The 25,793-nt window shown below is 40.8% G+C and overlaps 1 protein-coding gene across 2 annotated transcripts in view; it reads left to right on the top strand.

The window, feature by feature from the left end:
- Positions 1-4,967, top strand: part of atf2 (activating transcription factor 2) — a 16,885-nt gene extending 11,918 nt beyond the window's left edge. For both annotated transcript variants that reach the window (XM_020596487.1, XM_020596489.1), the window contains 2 exons: positions 234-339; positions 3,081-4,967. In XM_020596487.1, coding sequence (XP_020452143.1) covers positions 234-339; positions 3,081-3,304 — 330 coding nt within the window. In that variant the 3' untranslated portion in view covers positions 3,305-4,967. The remainder of the gene's footprint in view (positions 1-233; positions 340-3,080) is intronic.
- The last annotated feature ends 20,826 nt before the right edge of the window (positions 4,968-25,793 follow it).

Below are 25,793 nucleotides of genomic sequence, written 5' to 3'. Positions count from 1 at the left end.
TCTGAACAGAAGATTAAAACATTGTAATCACATGACAAAAAGCTCATAATAGTATTTTAATTAACACAGAAAAGGTCTGGAGCCGGACCTCCATTTAGTTGGGGGAATTATTTTGGCACATTTGATCTATATGCACGTGTCATCTGTCTGTCTTCATGTTCTAATCTGACATGCTGTTCACTCCAGAGTGACCGTTTTATTGAGTGTCGTTCTCTGTCCCCTCTCTCCCAAAGAATGAAGTCACCCTGCTGAGAAACGAAGTAGCTCAGCTGAAGCAGCTTCTTCTGGCTCATAAAGATTGCCCTGTAACCGCCATGCAGAAGAAATCTGGCTATCACAGTGAGTAATGCTCCATTATTCTCAGCCTGAGGCTTCCAGTGAAACACTTCTAAAATGAGCTCCAGCTAACCACTAGAAGGACATGACTCACTTATGGCCAAATGGAAAGAGCTGTTGACTGTTTTTTTTTTTTTTTTAACTTTGCAAAAGTTTAGATATTTATGGGCAGTGTTATTTGAGACAAATTCTTATCGTTGGCAATGTTGAAGTCCTTTCAAGAGGCCACAGGTGGTGTCCACAAGCAAGCGATTGTTTTCTCCCTATTTGACACCCAAATAAACATTTGTTAGATGAAGCTAAATGTGGCCAAGAATTAATGTTCAGGAACCAAATGTTTGGGTGTCCTAGAAATGCATAAGAAAGCGTCTCGCTCTTTTTGGTAAATGAAATGACCGTCTTTATGAAAATTTGAATATATGAGAAGTTTCTGCTTTTTGCAGCCTCTTCATTTAAATTCCCCGTTGTCAGTCTGTACTGTATGGTCTCGTCACATGGTCTCGTTTAGAATTATGTCACCTATATTTCTTAGTTTCTTGCGACTGGGGCTCTGTCATTCTGATTTTCAGGTCATAACTCACCTTTCTTCACAGATGAGCCAGTATGCATCGAGAACTCCAAGCCACTGCTTGGCTGTGCTCTAAACGCCTGTGCCGACTTGTATTGACAATGATTGCCTCTGAAATGAGTCCATTAAAGCAGCAAGCTTGACAAGACTGCAGAGCATTCTCGTTGTGGGGTGTCCACTAGGCCAGGCTGTTCATTATGCATCCCTTATTGCTAACCATCCCACAGACACACGTCATGTGCATTATGGGACTGATGGCTTCCAGGCTCGAGTGGGCTGTCAGAGCCAGGTCTCATTTGGTATCGTCTGGATAGTTCTAGCAAGATCTGCAGATGAATTGGGTCATCTTTCTCATGTGCTTGCTGAGCATGTCTGTGCTGTCTTCCCAGACCTTTGTGAAGAATGACATTTGGAGCACTTTTTATCCAGGTTGGAAAAATATAACTCCATACAAACATACTGCAGTTTCTATCAGTTTGGTTCATGGTGACAGGTGGGAGAGATTTTAAGCTTCTTGTAGATAGAGTTTGCAGTATTGGCATTAAACTGGCCCTTCTTTATGGTGGCTTTGCCTGTGCACATACCATCCATGCATGTTTTTTTTTTAACACAGATGCGGTATCCTGGTATTAAAGGTGTGATGTTTAACGTGATGTCCAGCGTGACATATAACACAGTCAGAAATACAAAGCATACTGGTAACACTGTTGCTGTCAAATCAGCTACGGCGGATGAACAGAGTAGGGTTGTGCTTTTGCTCGTCCTGCACATTTACGACTTGATTCAGACTCAAAGTTGTGTGTAGTGTGTTAATGACTAATATGACAAAATGCTTTTTAAAAAATCCTTGGTGTTGTCGCAGACATCAAAATGTCACACACCTCTGCCTACAGCCCTTCAAATATGTATGTGTGCTACAGTCTTTCCACTTAACACCTTGTAAGATATAGAAATACCCCCTGGGGTGAATGTACCGCTGGCTGGGGCTCAGTGAAATAATCTATCTTGCTAATTAGTAAAGCACATGATTTAATTCTGACTGATCTATAGCCCTTACTCATGTAAAGGCCTCATCAAGCTCTCCATTTTCTGCGAGTTACACATCCCATAAGGCTACGCTGCCCTCCAGACCTGGTAATACCCTTCATCGTCCTGCCCAGGCATAGCCATGGCAGGTGGGAGGAAATTACCCAGACTGCCCCACAAACAAGCCAGGACATGCGTTCATTTGGCACACCAAGCTGTCCATCTGCTTACAGCAAGCCCCGCTTCGGAAACCGAGAGAGCAGAAAGAAACCGGGAAACCAGAATTTCTGAGTATTATGAAATATCAGCCAGCTACCGCTTAATGTCATTAGGAGTAATAATGCACACTTGAATATGGAACAAAACCTCCATGCTGATTTATTCTGAGGTTGACCTTCTGCATAGTAAAGCAGCAAGGGAATTCATAGCTCTTTGACATTCACTTGCACTAAATCACACGGTCAAAGTCCAGTTCAGAAGGCGCACGAAGCCTCTAATGTGAAGACATTTGAATTGCGCTTTTATTGCTTCTTCTCTGCTGTGGAATTCTATTTTACATTCTCAAATATGAAGCCCAGTCATTAATTACAAAGTGCCATAACAAGTGACTTCATATCATTAGCAATATTAATTATCATTGTGCTCCCTATTCCTTTATGAAACAGAGCATGAGAGTGGAGTCTTTTTTTTTCCATCAGGATCCAATTAATTCAATGCAACTGCCTAACAGCTGGTGGCATTTCGACTCCAAGTCTTCTCTACTCTCCAGTGTGAGCATCATTAAAATCAGGTGCTGTAATCATCTGTCGCTGCAGTAGTTGGCAAGGTAACAAAAAACAAATGAGAATGCAGTTAGGGATGAGAAACACTGCCACATGCCCCACAATGTAATGTACCCTTATGATGTGGGTTTAAATTGGCATTGGAGCTTTAATTAAAGGAAGGGGTGCAGAAGTAGCATTATGGGGATTAATGAAATGGTTTGCACACACCACATGCAAAGAGCTCTTTTACGTCTGATTAGGCCGACGTGGCAAAGCCTTTCTGGATTATCTATGGTAAATGCTGTTAATTAAAACAGCACAAAACAGCAGGGTGAGAAAATCCAAGCATATATATTCTGTTACTGTATTTTCTGTTGTTGTTGCAGTCTCTGACAAAGACGACAGCTGCGAGGAGATGTCCGTCCCCAGCAGCCCCCAGAACGAGGCCATCCAGCACAGTTCCGTCAGCACCTCCAATGGGGTCAGCTCCTCCTCCTCCTCCTCCACGACCCCGGCCGTCTCTGCCCCGTCCAGCACCGCCTCGAACCAGAACACAGAGGAGAGCCAGCCGCGGAGGGGCCCCATCCAGTCTCAGCCTTCTGGGAGTTGATCAGACTGTGCCCGTGCTGTCGCCTCTTCAACCTCTCTGACAAACAGAGGAAAGAGATTCTCTCTCAGCTTCAGTTTTGGACCGCACTGGTTTTAATTGATTCTTGATCGGTTTACTTTCTGTTTGGTCCGTTTTGTCCTCCATAGGCAGTGCTGTTTTCTCCGGAATTGATGAAGACAAAAGAACAGGCACTTTAGGTGTAAGATGTAAAACACATGGTTCGAAAATGTTTTTATATTTATGTGACTTATTTATTAATCTTATATATTTTTTTATTTGAAACCAATCAGCCTGAACGGTTGATCAGTGAATTATTAGAGACCTTACCAAAGTGTGTTAATGGCTCATTTGCTTGTTTGTTTTCATGACTTTTAGAAGCGCTACCTTTATGATATCGTTCTGTAAAGAGCAGTCATTTCTTTCTGATTTACTTTGTTCATTTTGCACATTTTGAGAGATGACGGGTTTGCCTTTGTAGAGTCTGACAGTCCACACCTTAAGTACCGGCAGCTTTTTTTAGTAGATTTGAATCCTGTCACATTACACAAGTGTAAGTGGCTGAATCAGATTTTAACTTTGACAACTTTTCTGTGGCCACATTGTGCAGTTTGAATGTTCGAGCTCGCCCCTGCTTGTAAAATAGTCTTAACGGGGGGCGAGCTGGTTAGATATGTGTGTTCATTAACATTCCATCTATAGCCTGATTGTTCCTGAAGCAGTGATTGTAGGATCGCAGTACCTTTCCCATTACTCAGTCATGGTGACTCCATTCAGTGCCATTAATGTTTTTGTATAAATGACTTCCATACCTTTTTAATGCAGATTAGCTTGAGTTGAGTGCTGTTCTCTCAGACTAAAGGTCTCGTGAACATAATTGCACAGCAGAGGCGATACCTTGCTTTGTATACTGTTTTTGCTTTATAAGTGGCTCTTTATGGCTTTAGTGTCTAATGCAGAACACTTAAGGACATGATGCTGTTTTCATGATAGACGTCTTTAGAAAAAATTGTAAATAGCATCAATGATACATTGTACGTGATCTTTCTAGGTGTTATGTACTTTGTTTTTTTTTACATATAGGTTAGTCTGGATTCAGTAGCTGGACCCTTTGATCACTTGACTGTGTTAGCAGTTAAAAACTGACCTTGAAGTCTTTCGGTCATTATGATAGGCCTCTCCCTGACTTTTCATGTAAAATGAAAATATCGGATGTGAACTGAAGTCACATCATGTATATTACAGTAACACTACTACTGCTTTGTAAGACTTGTGAGCATTTCATCATTGAAATAATCATAGGAAGTAAATCACACCATGAAATCAGTTTGCCTTTTCTAGTCTGTACTGGCTTACTACTGTGTAGTTTTATGAGAAGCTGACACACAGTTTTCTTAAAGTCTGTTTTGTTTTGTTTTTATTTTATTATAGTTATGAGATATATGCATGAAGTAAGAATTCTCTGCGAGAATTTAACTGTTTATTTAATAATGTCTCAGTCAGATAAATATTCAGCAAGTTGTTTCAACTTTGAGCCGTGGCTCTAAGTTTATGAAAGCGTTTGTTTTACCTTAACTGCTCGAACAGGGGTATGATACCGTGTTGAACATGTACTTGTAACTTGTGAAAGTTCTGTATAAAATTTGAATTAAGTTGTTGTAATAAACCTTTTAATATCTCTTTAAAATCCAGCTTTGCTTCCAGTTAATTCTCCAGTCTGAGTTCATTTGAATAAAAAAGCAGATACAAGCATCTTTAAAGTTGAATGTTTTTTTTTTTTACATTTTATGTTGTATTTCATCAGATAAGATTTAAGAGCCCAGCTCACAACATACTTTACCAGGTCTTTGATCAGCATAGTATTTTGTTGTAGCTTTCACGTTAAACACCTGCATACTGGTAAGAGGTGGGGTGCTGATGACACTGGGTGTTAAATGTTTCTCGCGGTGTATTCTGCCACCTTGTGGACAGTAATGAGATAATTTCTGATAAAATAGTTAAAGACAACTGGTGGTAATTATTGTTTCTGTAGTTCTTTATACTTCTCTAAAAGCAGTACTTTCTCAAATATTTTACCTTAACCTCAGCGATTTAAGTCCAAATCCAGGATTGTTGTGCCTTATTCTTATCTTACCACTACTAAGAACATTGGAAGTGGCAGAAGTACTCAGACCTTGTACTTATGTAAAACTAAAATTGTAAAAATACTCATGAGTATCATGAGTAAAACCCCTAAATTTACTTAGCATCTGTTGATAATTAAATTAAACTTAACTCCGTTCTATGTTGCTTAATCAATAATAATAGCAATTTTTGTATTAAAAGCCTTCACTATAACTGCCAGATACATTTGGTAAATTTCTCGTAGTGGAAAAAGAATTATAAGATGAAAATTTTCAATTAAAAAATATTAAAGTACCTCACAACTCTACTTAAGGATAATACTTGAGGAAATGTAAATAGTTACATTCCACGGCTGGTATTAAGGAGGTTGTCGATGGTTGTAATCATTTAGTACAGTAGAGTCGTCGTATTTCATTTTAGTACTTTCATTTAATACTATATATTTCTACTCTGCTATTTTTTAGATACAAAATATGATAAAATATCATTATTCTCTTTAAAATTATATTTTTAACTCATTTTAATGTTGCTTTAGTCATTTATATAATTCTTTATCTAGTATACAATGGGATGATGTGGAGGTAGATAAAATCATTATGCGCTTAAAATGCCACATATGTGCACTTGCTGATGATCTCAGATGCGAAGGTAACTTATTTACAGTATTTGTCAGTCGCTGTCTCCAATAGTAGCCTTTTACAGTCACTGATGCACTGCAATGTGCAATGCACTGACCTACAGTCACTGATGCACTGCAATGTGCAATGCACTGACCTGCACTGATTTGACTATGCACATGCCCAGGCACATTTTTCTCAAGTTACAATCCTGTGTGTTTGTTCAAGCTGTCTGATTTGAATATGAAAGCTGTGAATTACACCTGCCTCTCTCTTTGGCATTAATAACAGTATCAGGAGGATTAGTTTTGTAGTTTATCCATTGTCATTCTTAAGTACTTTTTCTACTCAGTGGTTTTACTGTATATCATATTATAAATCTGAATAAAAATGTGGATTATTATCACATATACTAACATTAAAAATAATCTCAGAAGACATTTGTGCAAATGTGTGATAATTCCCAGGTACAGTTATACTGCACTGCTCCTAGACTTCTGTCATTAACAAAGTAAATGCAGCTCAAATTTCAAAAAAGTGGAAGATCCATCATTACATTAGCTTGACATTTACACAGATGTTTGCTCACCTGCTGTCTGGTGTGAACAACTACAACGTGCCTACTGTAACTCCCCGTGGAACTTTTCTCCACCTGCACCTGCTTTGAATTTCCAGCAGGTGGCGATACATCCCAACCTAAACCTAACATGAAAGCCAGTGACTATTTAATGGCTAGCACGTTACAAATTGTTGAAGAATATAAAAGAATCACAAAAATGAGCACTTGAGATTCTTTAGGGAAGAAAAAGCCAGATCTTTAAATGAAAGATTTACTGAAAAATATCACCACAGCATGTGCACATCGTCACTAATTCAACATGTCATTTCAGCTAGAGATAAAACATTTGCTTAACATGTCATCAATGTGAAAAGTCAATAACAGTTCAGTTAGATGATTTTTTTACTTGTCTTACAGAGACTAAATTTCCCCTGCCAACACACTGACACTCCCTAACATTGCCTAACTGGGGCAGCCGTTATTAGCTGCTGATCACAAAAAGGACCATTGTAACTGTTACTATGTAGGTCACAGCACTTGTGAAAAACCGCATTTAATAGTTTGATGCTGTGCAAAGCTAGAAGTGAATGATTTTACAGTACAGCTCTGCATCTTTGAAGTTAGCGGTGAGAAAAATGCGGAACATTTAAAATAATAGTTTTCATTGCTTTTCACCTCCACATGCAGAGCGTTCATTTTGGTTGTTAGATTAAATTAATTAAATTCCCCCTGGTAAACAGCTCTGTGTTATTCATTATTCATTCCCGGATGAGGTTTTCATTAATTAATGCAGGTTTCTCAATTCTGCTGCAGAAGGGAAAGCAGCTTTCAGTCCTGTGTGGTGAACAGGTTCCACACACTTTGTTTATGAAATAAGAAGCATTATCTTTGAATTAGCTGTTTTCCACATTTCCTCCATATTTCACAAAATTATGGCATGTGGAGCCATGACATATGGTGGAGCCTAAATAGAAAATGGCAACAGAAATAAAGACGGCCAACGTAGTGCAGCAGTTGGGAGTCTCCCTGCTTTAGCCTCTCACTAAATGAGCAGGATAATAATCTGGAGCTGATCTGTTGACAGGCAGGCGGCTCCAGCTGTTCCCTTAATTCGACAGGTATTACATCTTGGCCCTTAGCAGCCTGCTTCAGCAGACTGGCACTTAATTAGACAAGGATTAAGGCCAAAGAGCCTCATTTACGTATATTTTATGATAAACACACTGTCACCCTCTGTCCTTCAGGAAAGCACCAGAGGCAAATCTAAAAAACACTGAGAAAGGAAGATGCTCCCGGCCTTTTACTCCAAATTTCCAAACAATGATGATCCTTTTCCCCCTTTGTTGAGGGGTGCTGTCTTTGAGCACACGCTTTAACCCCTCGAATCAAGGGAGACAGAGATGAAACAGCTCGATTTACATTTAATCATTTAATTCAGATTATGTAAATACACTGGTTGTGTCCCAAACCAAACACAGGACAGGATGTGTGCTGCCTGCAGCACCCAACAGAGATGGCCTCCATTGTTATTCAAATTGAAGGAATAAAACATTTTGTTCATATTTCTTTCATGAGCTGAGCATTTATTTGCACTCTTGATAAGATATGATATGTTCTTTCTACAAATACAAATAACTGCTGATGATTTCCAGTTGGCAACCTTTACATTACTCTTATACTGAGCTTGTTTGCTTTTGCTCTTGATCGAGGGCGACTGTGCATGACATCTGGCTCTGCCACTGAGGATGTGCATCTATTTAATAGCATTATAGTGGCATATCAGCTCAGCTATCACCAATTGCACGGGTGCCTGTGACTCTGCCAGTCCTTCCCTTGGGCACCAGCTCTGCCTGGTGCATCTGAAGACTCCAGTCTGTGCACGAAGGTCTATTAATGGTGATAGGTCTGTCACTGTATGTGAGGTTCCGAGTCCTGCTTCCCATGTGAATTTGCTTATTTTGTTATCAATATTTTATGATGGGTCCTTCACTCTCTATGCTGATAAAAGGTTGCACATGCTGAAAAAAAACAGGCAGCAGTGCACTTGTCTAACAGCTGAATGAACCTTTCCTCTGGGGTTGATTGTGTGCAAATCTGGACTCAAACCTGGGATCCTCTGAACCCCCCCCCGTGTGTTTGTCCAGCAAACTCTTTTTCTGTTTGTCTGCTCATCTACATCTGTCTCTTTTTATGTTTTGTCTGTCTCAGTTTCTGTTCATGCACACTTGTCTCTTCATCTTTTGTTTGCATGTTCTCGTCTGTCCATAAAAGTAAATGGAGCCATGAGTGTCTGATTAAAAAGGTAAGGCACTAAACCTGGTTTAGACAGTCGTGTCCTTCAGTGCCTCCTACAGGTGTGTGTGACATGAGACACCACAACGAGCAGTGCTGGTCGTGGTGTGGCTGCATGGCAGGATGTTCATAAGGTGAGGACTGACAAGACACAGCTTTTTTGTCTCTGTCCAACATGGTTGCCATGGCAACTTACAGTATATCTCTTTGCTTCTCATATCATCCAGGTGGAGGAGTTTCAGTCACTAACCATCTGATGACCTCCATGATGTGGGACTGGTTTGCTGCTGTAGCACCTCCAGATACTCTCATAAAGGAAGTACTGAAGAGACTTGGCTTCCTCTCTCTCTCTCACTGCTTGTCTGTCCAACATGGCCATCTATTCTGTGTTAATCTCGTGTCCTACAGGGGACAGAGTTTAGTTGTTAACCATCTGACTTCCTCATACCCCTCACTCGTTTTCCAGGGTCACATACAGTCAGCGTTTCAGTCGGGCATTTTAATATGCCTGCACTATTTTGGTTACTGAGGTAAACTCTGCCTGAGATCGGCCTGAGGCTACCTGTTACTCTGTGGTCACTTTATACTTTGACACATTAGATTAATTATCTGTACCACTGTTTGGGACACTGGCTTTCTGTAGTGTTCATTCAGCCCATAGATAATCTGTTAGAATACATGTGAAATCTTTTTTTTGCGTACATGATATTTTGCCAATTTTGGGTCGCGGGGGCAACCGTCTAAGCAAAGATGCCCAGACTTCCCTCTCTCCAGACACTTCCTCCAGCTCCTCCGGGGGAATGCTGAGGCATTCCCAGGCCAGCCAAGAGACATAGTCCCTCCAGCGTGTCCTGGGTCTTCCTCAGGGCCTCCTCCCGGTGGGACATGCCCAAAACACCTCACCAGGAAGGCGCCCAGGAGGCATCCGAAACAAATGCCCGAGCCACCTCAGCTGGCTCCTCTCAATGTGGAGGAGCAGCGGTTCTACTCTGAGCTTCTCCCGGGTGACCGTGCTCCTCACCTTATTTCTAAGGGAGCGCCCCGCCACCCTGCGGAGGAAGCTCATTTCGGCCGCCTATATCCGGGATCTTGCCCTTTCGGTCATGACCCAAAGCTCATGATCATAGCCCATGACCGATGACCCAATTTCTGGACACAGAGACTAGCCCTGGGGACATGGAATGCCACCTTGCTGGTGGGGAAGGAGCCCGAGCTTTAGCAGGAGATGGAGAGGGACTGGCTAGATATAGTCGGGCTCGCCTCCACACACAGCTTGGGCTCTGGAACCTTACTCCTCGAGAGAGGTTGGACTCTACTACTCTGGAGTTGCCTGTGGTGAGAGGCGGCGGGCTGGTGTGGGCTTGCTCATAGCCCCCCAGCTTAGCCGCCATGTGTTGGAGTTTACCCCGGTGAACGAGAGGGTCATTTCCCTGCGCCTTCGGGTCGGGGATTGGTCTCTCACTGTCGTGTGTGCCTATAGGCCGAATGGCAGTGTAGAGTATCCGGCCTTCTTGGAGTCTCTGGGAGGGGTGCTGGAAAATGCTCCGACTGGGGACTCCCGTTGTTCTACTGGGGGACTTCAACGCTCACGTTGAAGACCACAACCATCATCTTCCCAAGAAGAGCCCAGTCACCTGCCTGAATGACTACAGGCCAGTGGCACTCACCCCAATTATTATGAAGTGCTTTGAGAGTGTAGTGCTGACCTGCATTCAGAGCAGTATACCGGGCACCCTGGACCCCCTCCAGTATGCCTACCGGCCCAACAGGGCCACCTCAGATGCCATCACAGCTGCACTCGACTATTCCCTTTTTCACCTGGAAAATGGAGACTCCTACATCAGGATACTCTTCATTGACTACAGCTCTGCCTTCAACAAAATAAACACTTTGAGCTTTGAACTTTGAACGTGGACAGTGACAGTGACACCTGGAGGGGCGTGGTTGGGAGGAACGGCCGCCCCCGATCTGAACCCAAGTGGTGTTCTGTTATTGGACTTCTGTGCTAGCCACAGTTTGTCCATAATGAACACCGTGTTCAAGCATAAGGGTGTCCATCAGTGCACGTGGCACCAGGACACCCTAGGCCGGAGGGCAATGGTCGACTTTGTGGTTGTTTCATCTGACCTCCAGCCGTATGTCTTGGACACTCGGGTGAAGAGAGGGGTGGAGCTGTCAACTGATCACCACCTGGTGGTGAGCTGGATCCGAAGGCGGGGGAGGAAGCTGGACAGACTCGGCAGACCCAAATATATTGTGAGGGGCTATTGGGAACGTTTAGCAGAATCCCCTCCCACCTCCGGCAGAACTTGGACCAGATCCCAGGGGGAGGTTGGAGACATTGAGTCCGAGTGGACCATATTCCCCGCCTCCATTGTCGATGCGGCCGTTCGGAGCTGTGGCCGTAAGGTCTCTGGTGCCTGTTCATGGCGCCAATTCCTGAACCCAGTGGACACCGGAAGTAAGGGATGCCGTCAAGCTGAAGAAGGAGTCCTTTCGAGCCTGGTTGGCTCATGGGACACCTGAGGCAGCTGACAGGTCCTGGCAGGATCTCCAAGGTGGTGGCCCCTCTTTTCAAGAAGGGGGACCGGAGGGTGTGCTCCAACTACAGGGGGATCACACTCCTCAGCCTCTCCGGGAAAGTCTATGCCAGGGCACTGGAGAGGAGAGTTTGACTGATAGTCGAACCTCAGATTCAGGAGGAACAATGCGGTTTTCATGCTGGCCGCGGAACACTGGACCAGCTCTATACCCTCTTCAGGGTGATGGAGGGTTCATGGGAGTTTGCCCAATCAGTCCACATGTGTTTTGTGGATTTGGAGAAGGCATTCGACCGTGTCCCTCGTGGTGCCCTGTGGGGGGTGCTCCGGGAGTATGGGGTCCGGGGCCCTGTATTGGTTTCTTGGGAGGGAGCCTGGCAGAGACAGATGACTTAGATGACTCTTAAGAAGAAGAAAAAAAAAAAAAAAAAAAAGCTTGTGGACACCTGGTTTTGGTGGACTTGCCCTATTGTCTGTGATGAGAACAACAGCAGTGATGCTATGAAGCCTGATTGTCAAGTATACAGGTTGACACCATATTGAACATATTACCGAGTTTTACTCCTTTTTAATCTTCTTATAGTAAGATTAAACTTTGGGCTGAATTGTCTCAAGGCTAACAGGCTTTATATGGAAGGAACTGAGCTCTGCAGGGAAAATTTACCCTTTGCAGTGCATCATGTCTTGTGAGCTCTTAGCCTGGCAGCATGAATTAGTCTGTCCTCTTTTCTAACTCCACATATTCCAACACAGTGTACACTGATGGTGTTTTCTAAGCTGACATGTAAATTAGAAGTGAGAGAGTAGACAACCAACATGGGAAACAGTTGTAGTGTCAAATCATTGATAGTTGCACTGCTTTTTGAAAACATTACAGGTTGTGTGTTTATCTTGCTAAATCAGTGCAGAGTGATGGTCAGTTCTAGGGTTAAGGAAGCCAGGGCTTCTCCACACTACAGAGAACAAGGCCAACTGAGTCGACTCGCATCATAAGAGGCTTTTCTCCTTCCCCTTCTTCTCAGTGTGTGAAGCAGTCCGAGCTTTCAAGTTATTGGTAGTTTGGACAGTTGTTGAGTCCCTCTTTAAACCAGTATATTTGCTGGAAAAGTGACTGAGGTAGTCAGGAGATGTGCAGGTACCTAGAGAAATAAAGCAGAGTCAGGTTAGATCATGGACCCCTACTGAGCTGGAGTTCTGTGCCATGGTTGTGCAATTTCCAAAACCAGACAAGGATCCCTCTGGTTTTATGAATCAACTGACATGGTATGCCATTATGATCCTACTAAAGGATGCACTGTACAGTTGATATGTTTAAGGGGTAGATTTGGTGAGACAGAGCCAGTTGTGACTATCGCAGTTCAAGATGAGGATGGACAGAGTAGACCTGACTGGATAAAGGTCAGTTAATGCGTTATGCCCTCAGACAGGGAATAGTGGAGGGACAAGAAGCAGCACACCTCTCACTTCCACTCATCTGTATTTGAGCTTTACATTTTTAGACTAACAAACCTAACATTTCTTGTTCTCAGTGAACACACCTAGTTTCAGGACTATGCTTGTGGTGACTAGATCTTCCCCTCCTCCTCCTCTTTCTAAATTGACTGCACTGTTCCACAGCACCCTAGTCAAGTATCTGAAAGCACTATTCAGGGAGAATGAAGCCACTGTGAGGATAAGTGTGCAGGTAGGCAGGCTATAATCTTTGATATGTTAAAGAAAAGTACATTGTACTTCCTGATTGAAAAGTTGCAGTTTACCAACCTGTTTCCTGTCTCACCAGAGAAGCTGAAGTGGGACGCTGGGACCCAGAAGTTGTTGTGTTCAGCTGTGAAGAAGATGAACCTGTGGTACCAGACCCTCATCGGCAATGACTCCTCTGCACCACGAGTTTTTGATCTCTTCAGAAACATCAGGTATCCACCTCATTCCACTTCATTAAATCTTTATTGTCTTTGCACTTAAGATTGAGTGGCTTTTTTTTTACTCTTATGCCCAAACTTAGGAAACTGAAGCTGGAGAAAACATCCTGGTGACGCAAACAGGACGATGAGGAGGCTGCTACAGATGTCCACACCAACCTCTTGGGTCCTGAGAGTTGAGACTGACTTGATGAGATCTTGAAGGGACTGTTTCAGCTGAAGCTCAGTCAGCTTTATCTAAGTCCACCTCTGCCTTGAATGAGATGACTGCAGCTACTGAACTGTAACTTTCCTCTGGAGTAGGGTTATTTTTCCAAAGTGTTCCTTGACTCTGAAGACTTTTTGAATTTTGGAACTTTACCACAGAGCTGCACAAAGCTAGGTCATTTTTCCATCATTAAATGGTGGAAGAACTTGGGCAGGCTTAGTGGTTAGATTGAACGATTCTCCATACACATGAAGTTGTGCTGTGACATGTTGTGAGCCCGTCTTGAAAAGTGTAATGGTGCTGTTTTCTAAATCATCACTGCCCAGATTTTAATAATTTTATTTTACTTTAGGGTGGGCAGCACGGTGGCACAGTGGTTAGCGCCGTCGCCTCACAGCGAGAAGGTTCCGGGTTCGGGCCCCACCTGGGACCTTTCTGTGTGGAGTTTGCATGTTCTCCCCGTGCTTGCGTGGGTTCTCTCCGGGTACTCCGGCTTCCTCCCACTGACCAAAGACATGCAGCTTAGGTTGATTGGTGTCTCTAAATTGCCCATAGGAGTGCGTGCGTGTATGTGTGGTTGTTCGTCTATGTGTTAGCCCTGCGATGGATTGGCGACCTGTCCAGGGTGTACCCCGCCTTCGCCCGATTGCTGGCCGGGATTGGCTCCGGCCCCACCCGTGACCCCGTTCAGGGACTAAGCGGTAGAAAATGAATGAATGAATTTTACTTTAGGGTTAAATTTTTGAGTTGTCTCTCTCTGCCAAGATTTAAGGGGAGACTTGTGCTTCAACTAGGCTCGGAGAGGGAAAGTTTTGCGTTTCGTGTGCTTCTTATATTTTGCAGACATGGGAGGCCTCCCAGCAGGGTAATTTACCCTACCCCTGTAAACTGTTGTTGCTGATGTAAGGATACGTTTAACAGTTTCTTACATAGATGGGATTGTTGTCAGACCTCTGTTGTGCGATAGTTGTGATACCGACCGGGAGTGTGTTTTGGGGTTCTTGGGATGGAGCAAACCTGACAAAGACAGACAACTCAGATGACTGACTAAGCTCTGAGACACTCAAAGTGAGTGCATTTGCCTTATTTTCAGTGATAAGAATGACAGGAGTGATGACTATGAAAACTATCCACTTACCCCAACCACCTTGAGTCAAGTGCTTGCTCAAGGGGGATTTGTTGGAGTTTTCTCTATACCGATGATAATATTAAAATCTACACCTTACTATGTAGTGTGCTGAGATGGCTTGTTGTTATCTGGCACTATACAAATGAATTGAATTGTATGGTCAAGTGTACAGGTTGATACCATGTAGAATTATTTTCCAGCCATGGCTGTCGCCTGCGCAGAGGCATAGAAATGTAAACTACTGTCAAAGACATATCAGGTATTTTTTAAGCGCACTTTGTGTAAAATCTTAATTCATAAAAATGATAACTGAAATAAATGTTTAGTAAAAACTGCATGAAGTGGAAGCATGTTTTTGCAGACTATTATTGACGAACAGGGTTGACGCTGAAGTCAGTGTTTCAGATTTTAGAGTCAAAAGTTGTTCCAGATTCTTCTCTTCAGCACTAAGTGCAGCGATTGTCGCTTCGCTTTATAAGCTCATGTCTTTTTCTGATAAGTGACCAAACTCCCTTCAGAAATCCCAGCAGGTTAATTTTACTTTTATAAGAACAAACATAACATTCAAAATCAGAATCAGAATCAGCTTTATTGGCCAGGTGTGTTGGACACGAGGAATTTGACTCTGTATACTGATGCACTAACTTAAATGTAACATCTGGTTAAGTCGTAGCAGTAATACATAAACACTGATTCACTGATGACGGAAGCAGTGGAACTGTCTTCTTATCTCAGCGTGAGGACAGTTTATTTTCGAATGATTTCACCACGTGCTGTTAAAGTGTCTCTGAACTGAAGTATTGATTGACCTTTTGCTTCAACATGCTTGCACAAAAGAACCTTCCTCAGTAACTGCTGATCGGTGCAAAGCCCTATCAGCTGTCAGACACCTCCCAGAGATGTTTCAACAGTAATCATTATTAATTGCAACAATTACCATATTCATTTACATGTATGCATTATGAAGTATTTTTAATTATTTCATGACTGTGTTTAAGAAAAAGTCCTCATTTTATATTCTGCATAGAAATTGAAGCAGTGCTCTTTCAAAAGCCATAAAACATCATTAATATGCTCTTGACATGGACTAGCATTACAATGTGGACCCTCTCGGTCCCTCTGGTCCCTGTGCATTGCCCAGTGTTACTGATTGCTCCAGTATCATAGTGGGTGCAGTTTGGTTGATTTATTGGCCCTGCAACGAGCTTGATCCCCCTCATTAGCTCCTTCATTACGCTGTCAATCATTTTGTGGTGGGCCATATTGTACTCTGACTTTTACTGAGCTGTTTTTGGTGGTTATGGGGATAGATTTCTTATTTTCTTACATTTGACTGTCACTTTTTATTTGTGTCTTTAGTCAGAGAAGTAAAAATAAGATTTTTCTGTCTACACAAAGGAGCTATTCTTAATTTGCCTAAGTTAAAAAATAAATAAATCAATCAAGTTTTGGAAATCAGACCAAAACAACAACTCTACAATAAGTCAGTCACATTATTGTACTATTCACTTTCTATATTCACTGTGTTCATTCACATCCTTCATTCACAGCTAACAGTTATTCTCATGATCATGATCATTTAATGCAATAATTGTTCTATATATATAACATGTGAGAAAATAAGGAAAGTGCTTGTCATAGTTTTCTAAAGTCTGAGACAATGTCTTTAAGTGTTTGAAACCAATTATTGTTTTTCATTTTTGGTTAAAAATACTGCTGAATTATCATGTGTCCAAAAACTGATTATTGATTTATTGTTTCACCTTACTGCTGAAGTGCAATAACCAGAGGGGTTTTATTTTCTAAAACGATATGATGAACAAACACATACTCCTGTTTTCTTCCTATTTATTTATTCATTCATTGTCAAAGCAACAAATTCATATTTAAAATATTACACAGTCCTGTAAAATGAACAAAAATGTTGTTTTGCTTTGCACATTTCAGTAAAAATACTGATTTATTGCAGCTACATGTGAATCACCAGAGTACAGTATCCACGTCATTCGTTTTCTACTTAAAGAGATAACTCAAGACACTTTCAGCTGTTTGACTTTGGGCTGAAATGTATTTTAGGAGTAAATTCCTTTTTTACATCAATAACCATAGTGAGTCTAATGAGCAGGCACGTACCTATTCATCCCCCTTCACAATACTACTCCATTTTTATGAGCAAAGAAAAATGAGACAAGTAAATTTTTTGTCACAACAGCTATATCTTCTGTTTCTGCAGCACTCACCCTTTAGTGGGATTTCAATAAATCTGCTAAATTGGTTTAAAAGCAGCCTCGCCCTGATGTGAATTTCAGGAATCCTTATGTGGACTTTAAAAATATGCCTGAGATGCTCACAATATGACAGAATTAGTCCTGTCTCACCGAGCTCTTGCATGGTCTCACACATGTCTTCCCACAGTTAAGGCAGGGCTGAGCTTGATGAAATGAATGAGGTTACAGAAGAGGCTGCTCGCCCACAATTTCACTATCAAATGTTTAAGAGCAGCAGAGAGCCAATGAGAGCACCTCTCATCACATGAAGGGGAGAACGATTACTGTGCTTTATCTAATGGCACAAGGGACTGTGAGGTGACGGCTTTTACTGGCAGTGTTAAGGCTGTCTCGTGCTTCTCACGCTCATAAAGTGTGTTATGGAGGTGAAACGAAGATTGTTTCTGCCTGACAGGCCAACAGAGACAACGCGAATGCCTCTGCTCTGCTGTGCCAGCTGTTGACAAAGCTACGAGTCCAAACTGAGCTGTGAGAGGGACATGATTCCACAAGATATACAGAGACTACTCATATACAACAAGCAACTGCATTTTACCTTATTAGTTATTTTAATGGTTAGGTTTGCCCTATATACCCTATATTTTCAACAAATCCAACAAGACCAAAACCAACCCTTGATTTACTGTACAAGCACAATACCAGGGCCTTGGAATTAACTTGCCTGAATGCAATGCAGTTGTTTTTATTAAGTGCTTTTCCTGCTATGACGAGTTAAGCACCTGCTATAGCAGCATCCAGAAATTGGTGAATACAGCCGTTATCAATGTTATTAGTTAACACAGTACTTAAGATATCTGCTGTTGCAGGAGAGGTCTATTTTATCATGTGGAAAACTTGGCTATTTATTTAGATAAGTATTTATGGCTTTGTGGATCTTAGATGCTGTAGTCACAAAAACCTGACAGTTGTACATGCAAAAGCCTTGGATTGTTCCCAGATTGTTTCAGTTGTAAATGAGTGGCTCCTTTGTTTTAAATTACATCTGTTTAAACCTTAAAGAAATGCTTCAATTAAACCTTTAAAGTTTTTCAAGTCTTTTCAAAAAGCAGGCATACACAGATTTAATTCCAAGAAAAATCTGCTTATTCAGTGCAACATGAATCATCGTGTTCCTCATGTGATCTTCTAATTTCATTCCCTTCTTTCACATAAAGGTTTAGTAGTGACTTAGATGTGAATTTTTAATATTTGAGCCATAATGTGTAAGAAGAATCTAAACAGGTTTGTGGTGTTCTCTTGTCCTGAAATCATGATCGATAGTGCACAATCTTTCCTCCACACCAGACATGAAGATTGCTGTGCTGTGATGATTGTTGCCACTGATTAGCAGACTTGCAGCTGCTTGCTTTCATGCCAGCAAATGGATTAATCAAGATGACAAAGACAAGCTAATCACTGTTTTAACATTTCCCCATTAAATGAAGTGATGGCTAATTACTGTTTGTGCTTTCAGATAGGCTTTCAGGAATTCTTAAATTGCTTTGAAGTCAAATATCATCTCTAATTGATTTCTTAAAGATCTCTTATTCTAACCTTCCACTGATGTTAGCAGTTTTTTTTTTTGTTAATGTGCACAGAGATACAAAACCCACAGGCTTTATTTCAGCTATGATATGTACAGTGATCAGACAACAATCTCCAATAAATACTGGCAGTGTTACAGAGTATTTGGCAGGTTAAAGGGATAGTTGAAATCTCCAGAACAACTACTAAATGGACCATGAGACAGAATTGTTTTATGACCTACTGTTTCCAAGTTCAAGAATGAATTTTCAGTCTCAACAGAACATTGTTTCTTCAGAGACTATACAGCTGTATTTTTAAATGCCATTTTAAAATTACCATTAAAAGTAAGTGGCAAATGATTTTCTTATCATTCCATACTATGATATATTGTACTTAAATGTCACAAAGTTTTATTAATTACCCTGTCTCATTTTTACGCAGTATAACCAGCTATATTTTGAATAATGCATGATTTATTATTTCACAGATCTAGGGCTTCAGTTTATTTTTACATGTATTTCACCCCTCTAAAATAAATTGCCAGCTGCTACTGCCAATGGACATCAGCTGAGAGTGGAAGTTTAACTTTATAGCGGAAACATAATATACTGTATCTAACAGTAAGTAGTTTTATTTTTGCTGAAAAAGAAATAATCACTACACAATATTGCTCATATATATATATAGAGAGAGAGATAGGGAGAGAGAGAGAGAGAGAGAGAGAGAGAGACAAAAATTATACCGTTTTGCTAGTAATTTGTCCAGTTCCTGTTAGCAACTGTTCCTCTTACCCTGACACACACTTTACTATGCCTGTGTAAACATGCAGCTGTGGTACATGTAAACCATGACAGATATGTGGTGATATTTTCACCTTTTCATTACATTGATGCCTCAGTGCAAACAAACCGAGCATCTGTCTATAGTGGGTCAAATCTAGTTCTCCACTATTCCCTGGTCAGGAAAGCAATAATGGGGAATTAGGGTGACTTTATCCACAATCATTCTATCTACCTCATAAGCTTTGCCAGCCTGTTTGGTGAACTGTGTATTGTATGCTGCAGCTCCCTGTGTGGTTACATGGTGCAATATGGCCTAAGGACCGTGCACAGCATCAGGAAAATGTTCAGCGGCAGTGGGCTCTGCTTGTCATGAGGAGCGGCTTGGCTGAACAATCCAAAAGAGGTGATAATCAAAATGAAAAGCGGTTTCCACATCACTGCAGCTTCCCACCAGGGTGAGGATATATCAGTTTACATGATACAAAAGTAAGAAAAATGTGTTTTTGTCCTTTTGGTACAGTATGTTTGATTACTCATACAGAAATATTATTTACAGTTCATTCTTGACTTTGGAAACAAAAAAGAATCTCACCACAAGATCCATTTAATAGCTGTTTTGGAACTTTCATTCATATCATTGTGTTTTCATGCTGTTTACAAGGTCAACAAAAAAGCTACTTTTGTACTTTTGTAACAGTAGCTACAGTACAAGAGGCAGTTATGACATAATGCTAAATACTACTGTTTAGCTAAACTAATTTTAGCATTACTTGCCACAAGCGAGTGTATTGTACATACTAAAACAAACAGCTTTTGCAGTGTAATTGCAACTTGTGTAACCTTGGCAGCAGGGTATCATTAATTCCCCTAAAGGAGACATTGTGCAAGTGCTGATGTTATCTGGGTCAAACTTGTTCATCTAATTATGTAAACCTTTGCTTATGTATATCAAACTTTGCTGCTCATCCATCATAAGTTTGAGCACAAACGTTTTATCTGACAGATACAAAGGATGGTAAATGAGCTCTGACTCACACAAAGACAGGCAGGTGGAGGAAAATGTAGCCTTTAGAAACAAACCAGCCAGAGGCAAGCGAGTCAGCATGTCGACACCGAGCAAGACTGTCCTTGTTTAACAGCACAGGAAGAGATGATCTAAAGGTCAGAGTGTTTATTTGTCATATGCACAGTTAGGAAACGTCTTTCCCTGTACAATGAAATTCTTACTTTTCCATCCACATGAATGCCACAAAATACAAGTGAAATATAAAGTGAAATGTAAAATAGATGAGCAATAACACAAATCTAAACAGTGACAAATTCACATCACTTGGAAATCAATTCAGACAACAGTTCATGGCGATCTGTACAGCTGAATCACCTCTGCAGCAAATGTTTGTCTTTCTCCTGCAGTGTGTTACGTATTCTCACAGTGCAGGGAACTCCTAATGAAGGTTGGATAATAGTAGTGGTGGTGGTGGGTGCTTTCATTCAACCTCAGTGGTTAAAAACAAAGAGCAAGTCTGTTTGAGAATCCTAGCAGATTACATTAATTAGCCCAGCGCTTGTGTAATGTCTTGTTCTAGATATTATGTAAAGTTTTTTTTTTTCCTACGGATTAAAATGTCCAGACAAAGCAATATTTTTACAGCTATAAGTATAGTTTTTTGTCTCTTCTATGGTTTTCTGTCTAAGAAATGCATTTCTGCCTTTTGATATGCTAACAAGCAGGCATTATGGGGAGCAGTCATCCACAGTCACTGGTTGACCAGATGTCCACCATTCGCTCCGTTCTGTCTAATTTTGAATAATTTGATATTCATGGCCTGCTGATTTGAAAACTGCCTTGAGCCAAATCCCTTGTAAACACATACATTTATATACTATTTATATACTACATTTGTATGTGCTGGGTTGATGTTTATGCAGCAATCAGTGTCAATCATTTTGCCTTTGCCACCTGCCATGATACAACAATACTGCAATATATGGAGCACAGGTGATTCGACTTTAGTACCACTGTTAACAATATGATTTTATTTTTTGATAAAAGATAGGTTTGACTGTTCTTTCTCTTACTGTAGCTATAAAAATATTGCACTCCCAAAGAGATGAACAGCAACAAAATAGCAAGAAACACAAACAATGGAGGTAAAAACCAAACATGAGTAATAACCCTTCACTGCACAGAAGAATGTGTGTACAGTTGGCCACAGTATAAACCAGTAAACCTTGATGGAAGTTTGAAACACACAGACTAGTAAAACTCATAGCTTCCTTTCAATGTAGCTTTCAGGTTTGACTAATCTGGAAGTTGGTGTACAACCTGGATGATTGTGTTTTTCAAATTTGTTTTACAAAAACAACATCAAATGCACAATATAATCATGTTTAGAAACTGCATGTGGGGAGAAAAACATTAATATGAAAGGCTTTTGCTATTAAAAAAAAAAATCTTAACTGATTTTCCAATCTGCACTTACTTGCAATGTGTAAAAACCAGAAACTGACAAAATGACAAAATAACAAGTCACACATACAAGCTTCAATTTACAACTGATGACAGGGAAGAAACTAATAATGGGTACTGTCGTGAGCTCCATCTGATGTGTGAACATAATTTACTCAGTTTTCAAAATAAAGACTTAATCTGCTTTGACCTTTGCAGTATGTACTGTATATTGCTTGTCATTCAGTGTCAGGTTCATGAATATATTATTGGACCTGGATATGGCACCGTGACTCAGCTGTTCTGCCATTCTTTTTCCCAGTGGCCACTGGCAGTACTGCAAAAATAAATAAAAAATTAAATCCTCACAGGGCCCAGAAAGCATTTTCTCCATAGACCACGATGATAAAAGATGTCTGTAATTATTGCTTTTTTGAATTTTTGATCCATGGCAATTCAAAGCAGGAACAGCGATGGGGGTCAGTGGAGATATGAGGACATTTTACCACTGCTTGTCAGAAAATCAGATTTAGAGGACAAAGTCTAAGTGATGTTTAAGGGCTTTATTGGGGCGGTTTCTGTAAGAGGCAGAGCCACTCCGTGGGCTGGGAGTGGTGGAAGTAGGTCAACAGACACCGGTCTTGCTAGCATCAGGCGCTGAGCAGGCCCAGCCCTGTTTAGACTCTAAGATGAGTCAAGGTTGAGCTACCAAACAGGTACATGATGGGCAGGACTCCAGACTGAGCGTTCTCATCCACATGTTAACTAGATGATGGTACAGAAAAAGGCAGACTGGAAAGTTCCACAAGCCAGAGAAAGGAATGCAGGTAAGTTCTACAGAATAGAAATATGCAAAAAGAGTTAGTGTATTTGATCCTATTCATGTAAAATAATTATTGTATTAACCATACTGAGCATACAGACTGTAGGAGTGGTTTGAAAAGCATCCAAACAAGCCACTGTTCTCCGGGTTTTAACACCCCTCAGGCCGGGGATGAGTCATTAGTAGGGTGAGTATTTTTGCTCTACTGTCTGTCTCCTTCCTTAATCTGTCCTGTCATTCACAGCAGAAGTGTTCATGCTGTTGTATTTAAAACTGCCAAGCATTTTCAAGAGCTGAGCCCAGAACATTTTTAAGGATTTAAGGATGACCAACATGTCCCACACTTTTAATGATGACTTTAATTTTCTCCACCTGGTGTCATTTACAGATCTGAGATACATTTTAACATAAAGCACTCTCTCTCTATTGCTCAACATACAACGTTGTCATGTTATGTTAAAGTGCACTAATCAAATTATTCACGCATCAGCATCTCTAAAATATCTATTAGCATTGCCTCCTCCCAGGGGGAGCTAATTTCAGCTGGTAAGACAACCAGCATTGTGCAGTAGAAGTCCGCTGGCTCAGAAACATTGTTCTCATGGGAACCTGGCACTCTAAACAGATTATGTTCTTCTACTGCGAGTGAAGCATAATGACATACAGTATGATCAACCCTCAGATTTGTGTCCTCTTCAGCCAGAGCAGACAGTGATCAGATTACTAAGCAGAAAGTCACATCCTGCTGCCAAAACATCTGGACCACCTGTTCCAAAAAATATAATGTTGAAACAGAACATTTTTGTCCTGAAAGGTACATTTGTTTTTTTTTTATGTAACTCTACAGAACAAGTTACACCTTGTACTTTGCATCCTCCACTCCCAACGTTAATGCATGATATGGCCAAAAGTATGTGAACACCCAAACAAACTGATCATTGTATAATAGTCTCTTCCTCCACTCCACTCCACCTTTTGGGGGATGTGGAAAGAGATACGGTTTGCTGATTTGTAGCCTCTGGAAAAGATTCATTCTTGCAGCTCTACTGTATATACAGTCTAATCCTCAAGACATTAAAACCATTCAGTCTGCACTTATTTGTTAGAGTGTTTTGGGGGTCTGCCAGTGCCCGAGAGTGGTGCAGACCTCTTTAACCTTCCCCGGAATCGTACAGTACACAAGCAGCCATGTATACACAAGCCTTCAATATCCTTATTTTCATTTATACTGAGTGAAGACAGGTCCCTGCTGGTGATTATCTTGTTGGCACAAATGACCTATATGGGCATATTTTGAAGGAGGACAGTCTTGACAGTTCTTATTGCAGTTGTTCCTAAACTTTGCAGTACAGAAACACTAACCAGATGCAAGTAGCTCAAATACTGGATAGAGCACTTGAGATGCATCCAGGGTATTTTTCCTTGCTATTTTGATAACAGTTTTGTTGAATATGGACTGAAGGGAATGGTGGTCACTCTGTAAATGTGTGCACCAGAAGGTTCAGCTGAGACATGAGGGTAACTGTCAGATTACCAAACCAAGCAGATATTCCATACAGGACAATAGATTCAGTTATAAAACATCAGCATCATCCTCTGAGCCACTGCTGAGCCTGCGGAGGAAGTCCGGTTTTTGCTGTACCTTTTGACACAGTTTACCAACATGTGTCCACACCCAGACCATAAAAAGGAAGGCTAATTCATTACTGTGTCAAGTTATCTCCATATAAAGTGTTTTAATGATTTCTTGATAGTTTTCAGGAAAGACCTTTGTAATTTGATAATGAATGGGTGATACTGTAGAGGTCTGAGGCTGCTATTTTAGCTGTGCTGAGTTTAACAACAGTTCATCATTTCCAGAACCATTTCCTCGAAGGAACTGCTTCATTTAAACCTAAGCAAATGAATAATTTAAATGTGTACCCGGTGTTGTATCTGTAATTTGCACCACAAATTGATAAATATTTCAGACAGAAAACAAATGACCTAGAAACTATTCCTTTAAGAATATGTATGAAATGTTTACTTTAAATTCCTTTGATATTCTATAGACTGGCTAAACATTTTCGTCATTAACAAGATCCTCCTATCTGGTTATCATCACCCTGTTGCCAGAATAGATGATGCACAGTGAGTCATTCATCATGCTCTACACATTGACGTTCACACTGCTGCTGGGGAAAATTGCTCTCTGCAGAAACACACAGAGATAAAAAAAAAACACTCAAGCCTTTTAATTACGCTTCACAACCATTTGTCATTCCATGTAATATCCAGTCATTCTTTATAAGCACAGGTGAGTAGATGGCTTTGTGCTAAACAAATTGTATCTGTGGATTAATGGCAGTATTTGAGACTGGTCTTGGATGTGGGGTCTCAATTGATTCATTATTAAAACATATACATTAATATTTATATTTGATATCTATATATATAGACTACAGGAGCAGTATCTGTGTAACAAATTTTGTTTCTTTCTATCACTAGTGCAATGTCTTCAAAGTGTAAATGTAGAATATGTTTCAGATTACTATGACCAAAGTTGTTGACAGCAGTACTGGGGTCACAGATTTACTTCCACATCACTAAAGCAGTGAGTCACTGTTGTGTATCTGACATTTGCATTATTCGGGTCCGTTTCAGTTACAAAATGTTCCTCTATTTAAATGGATTTTCAGAAACAGACAGGTGCTGCAGATTTAATCACGACACCATAGTTTTGCTGATGGTTTTTTCTTAAGGGCAAAAACACAGACTAGGATAAATCCACAGTTTAGAATGCTGCTGTGACTCCAGCCTGCGTTGTAAAGAGTGTGTCCTATGGATGCCCTAACCTTGCCGTGTGGATAGCAAGCTGTGATAGCAGAGTACTATACATCACTGTCAGAGCACAGACTGGTTCGGCCACATGCAGGTAATCTTATTTGTCCCAGACATATATGATGCCATTTGTTCCAGGTTTCTTGCAAGCCCAGCAATAAAACAACAATTTGTGCTGCATTTTATGCATATGTGTTATTTCCCAGACGCAGCGGTTTTTTTTACAGTAGCGTTTCTGTATCTCTGATTTGCATTCAGCTGTTCCCTCTTGATCCCTTTGTGAATGGTTGTATAATAAATGTAATAATCTAAGACATCTTTAGGTATTATTTACTGCATTTTAAATGGCTACAAAATGTAAAAGAGACATTTCTCCTGTCACAGCATGAAGAACAATTTAAGAAAGTGCATGACAAGATATCATTTTCTTGTGGTG

Source organism: Monopterus albus, unplaced genomic scaffold (assembly GCF_001952655.1).
Source record: "Monopterus albus unplaced genomic scaffold, M_albus_1.0 scaffold30.1, whole genome shotgun sequence".
Lineage (NCBI taxonomy): Eukaryota > Metazoa > Chordata > Actinopteri > Synbranchiformes > Synbranchidae > Monopterus > Monopterus albus.
This window is presented reverse-complemented; position numbering and strand designations above follow the sequence as displayed.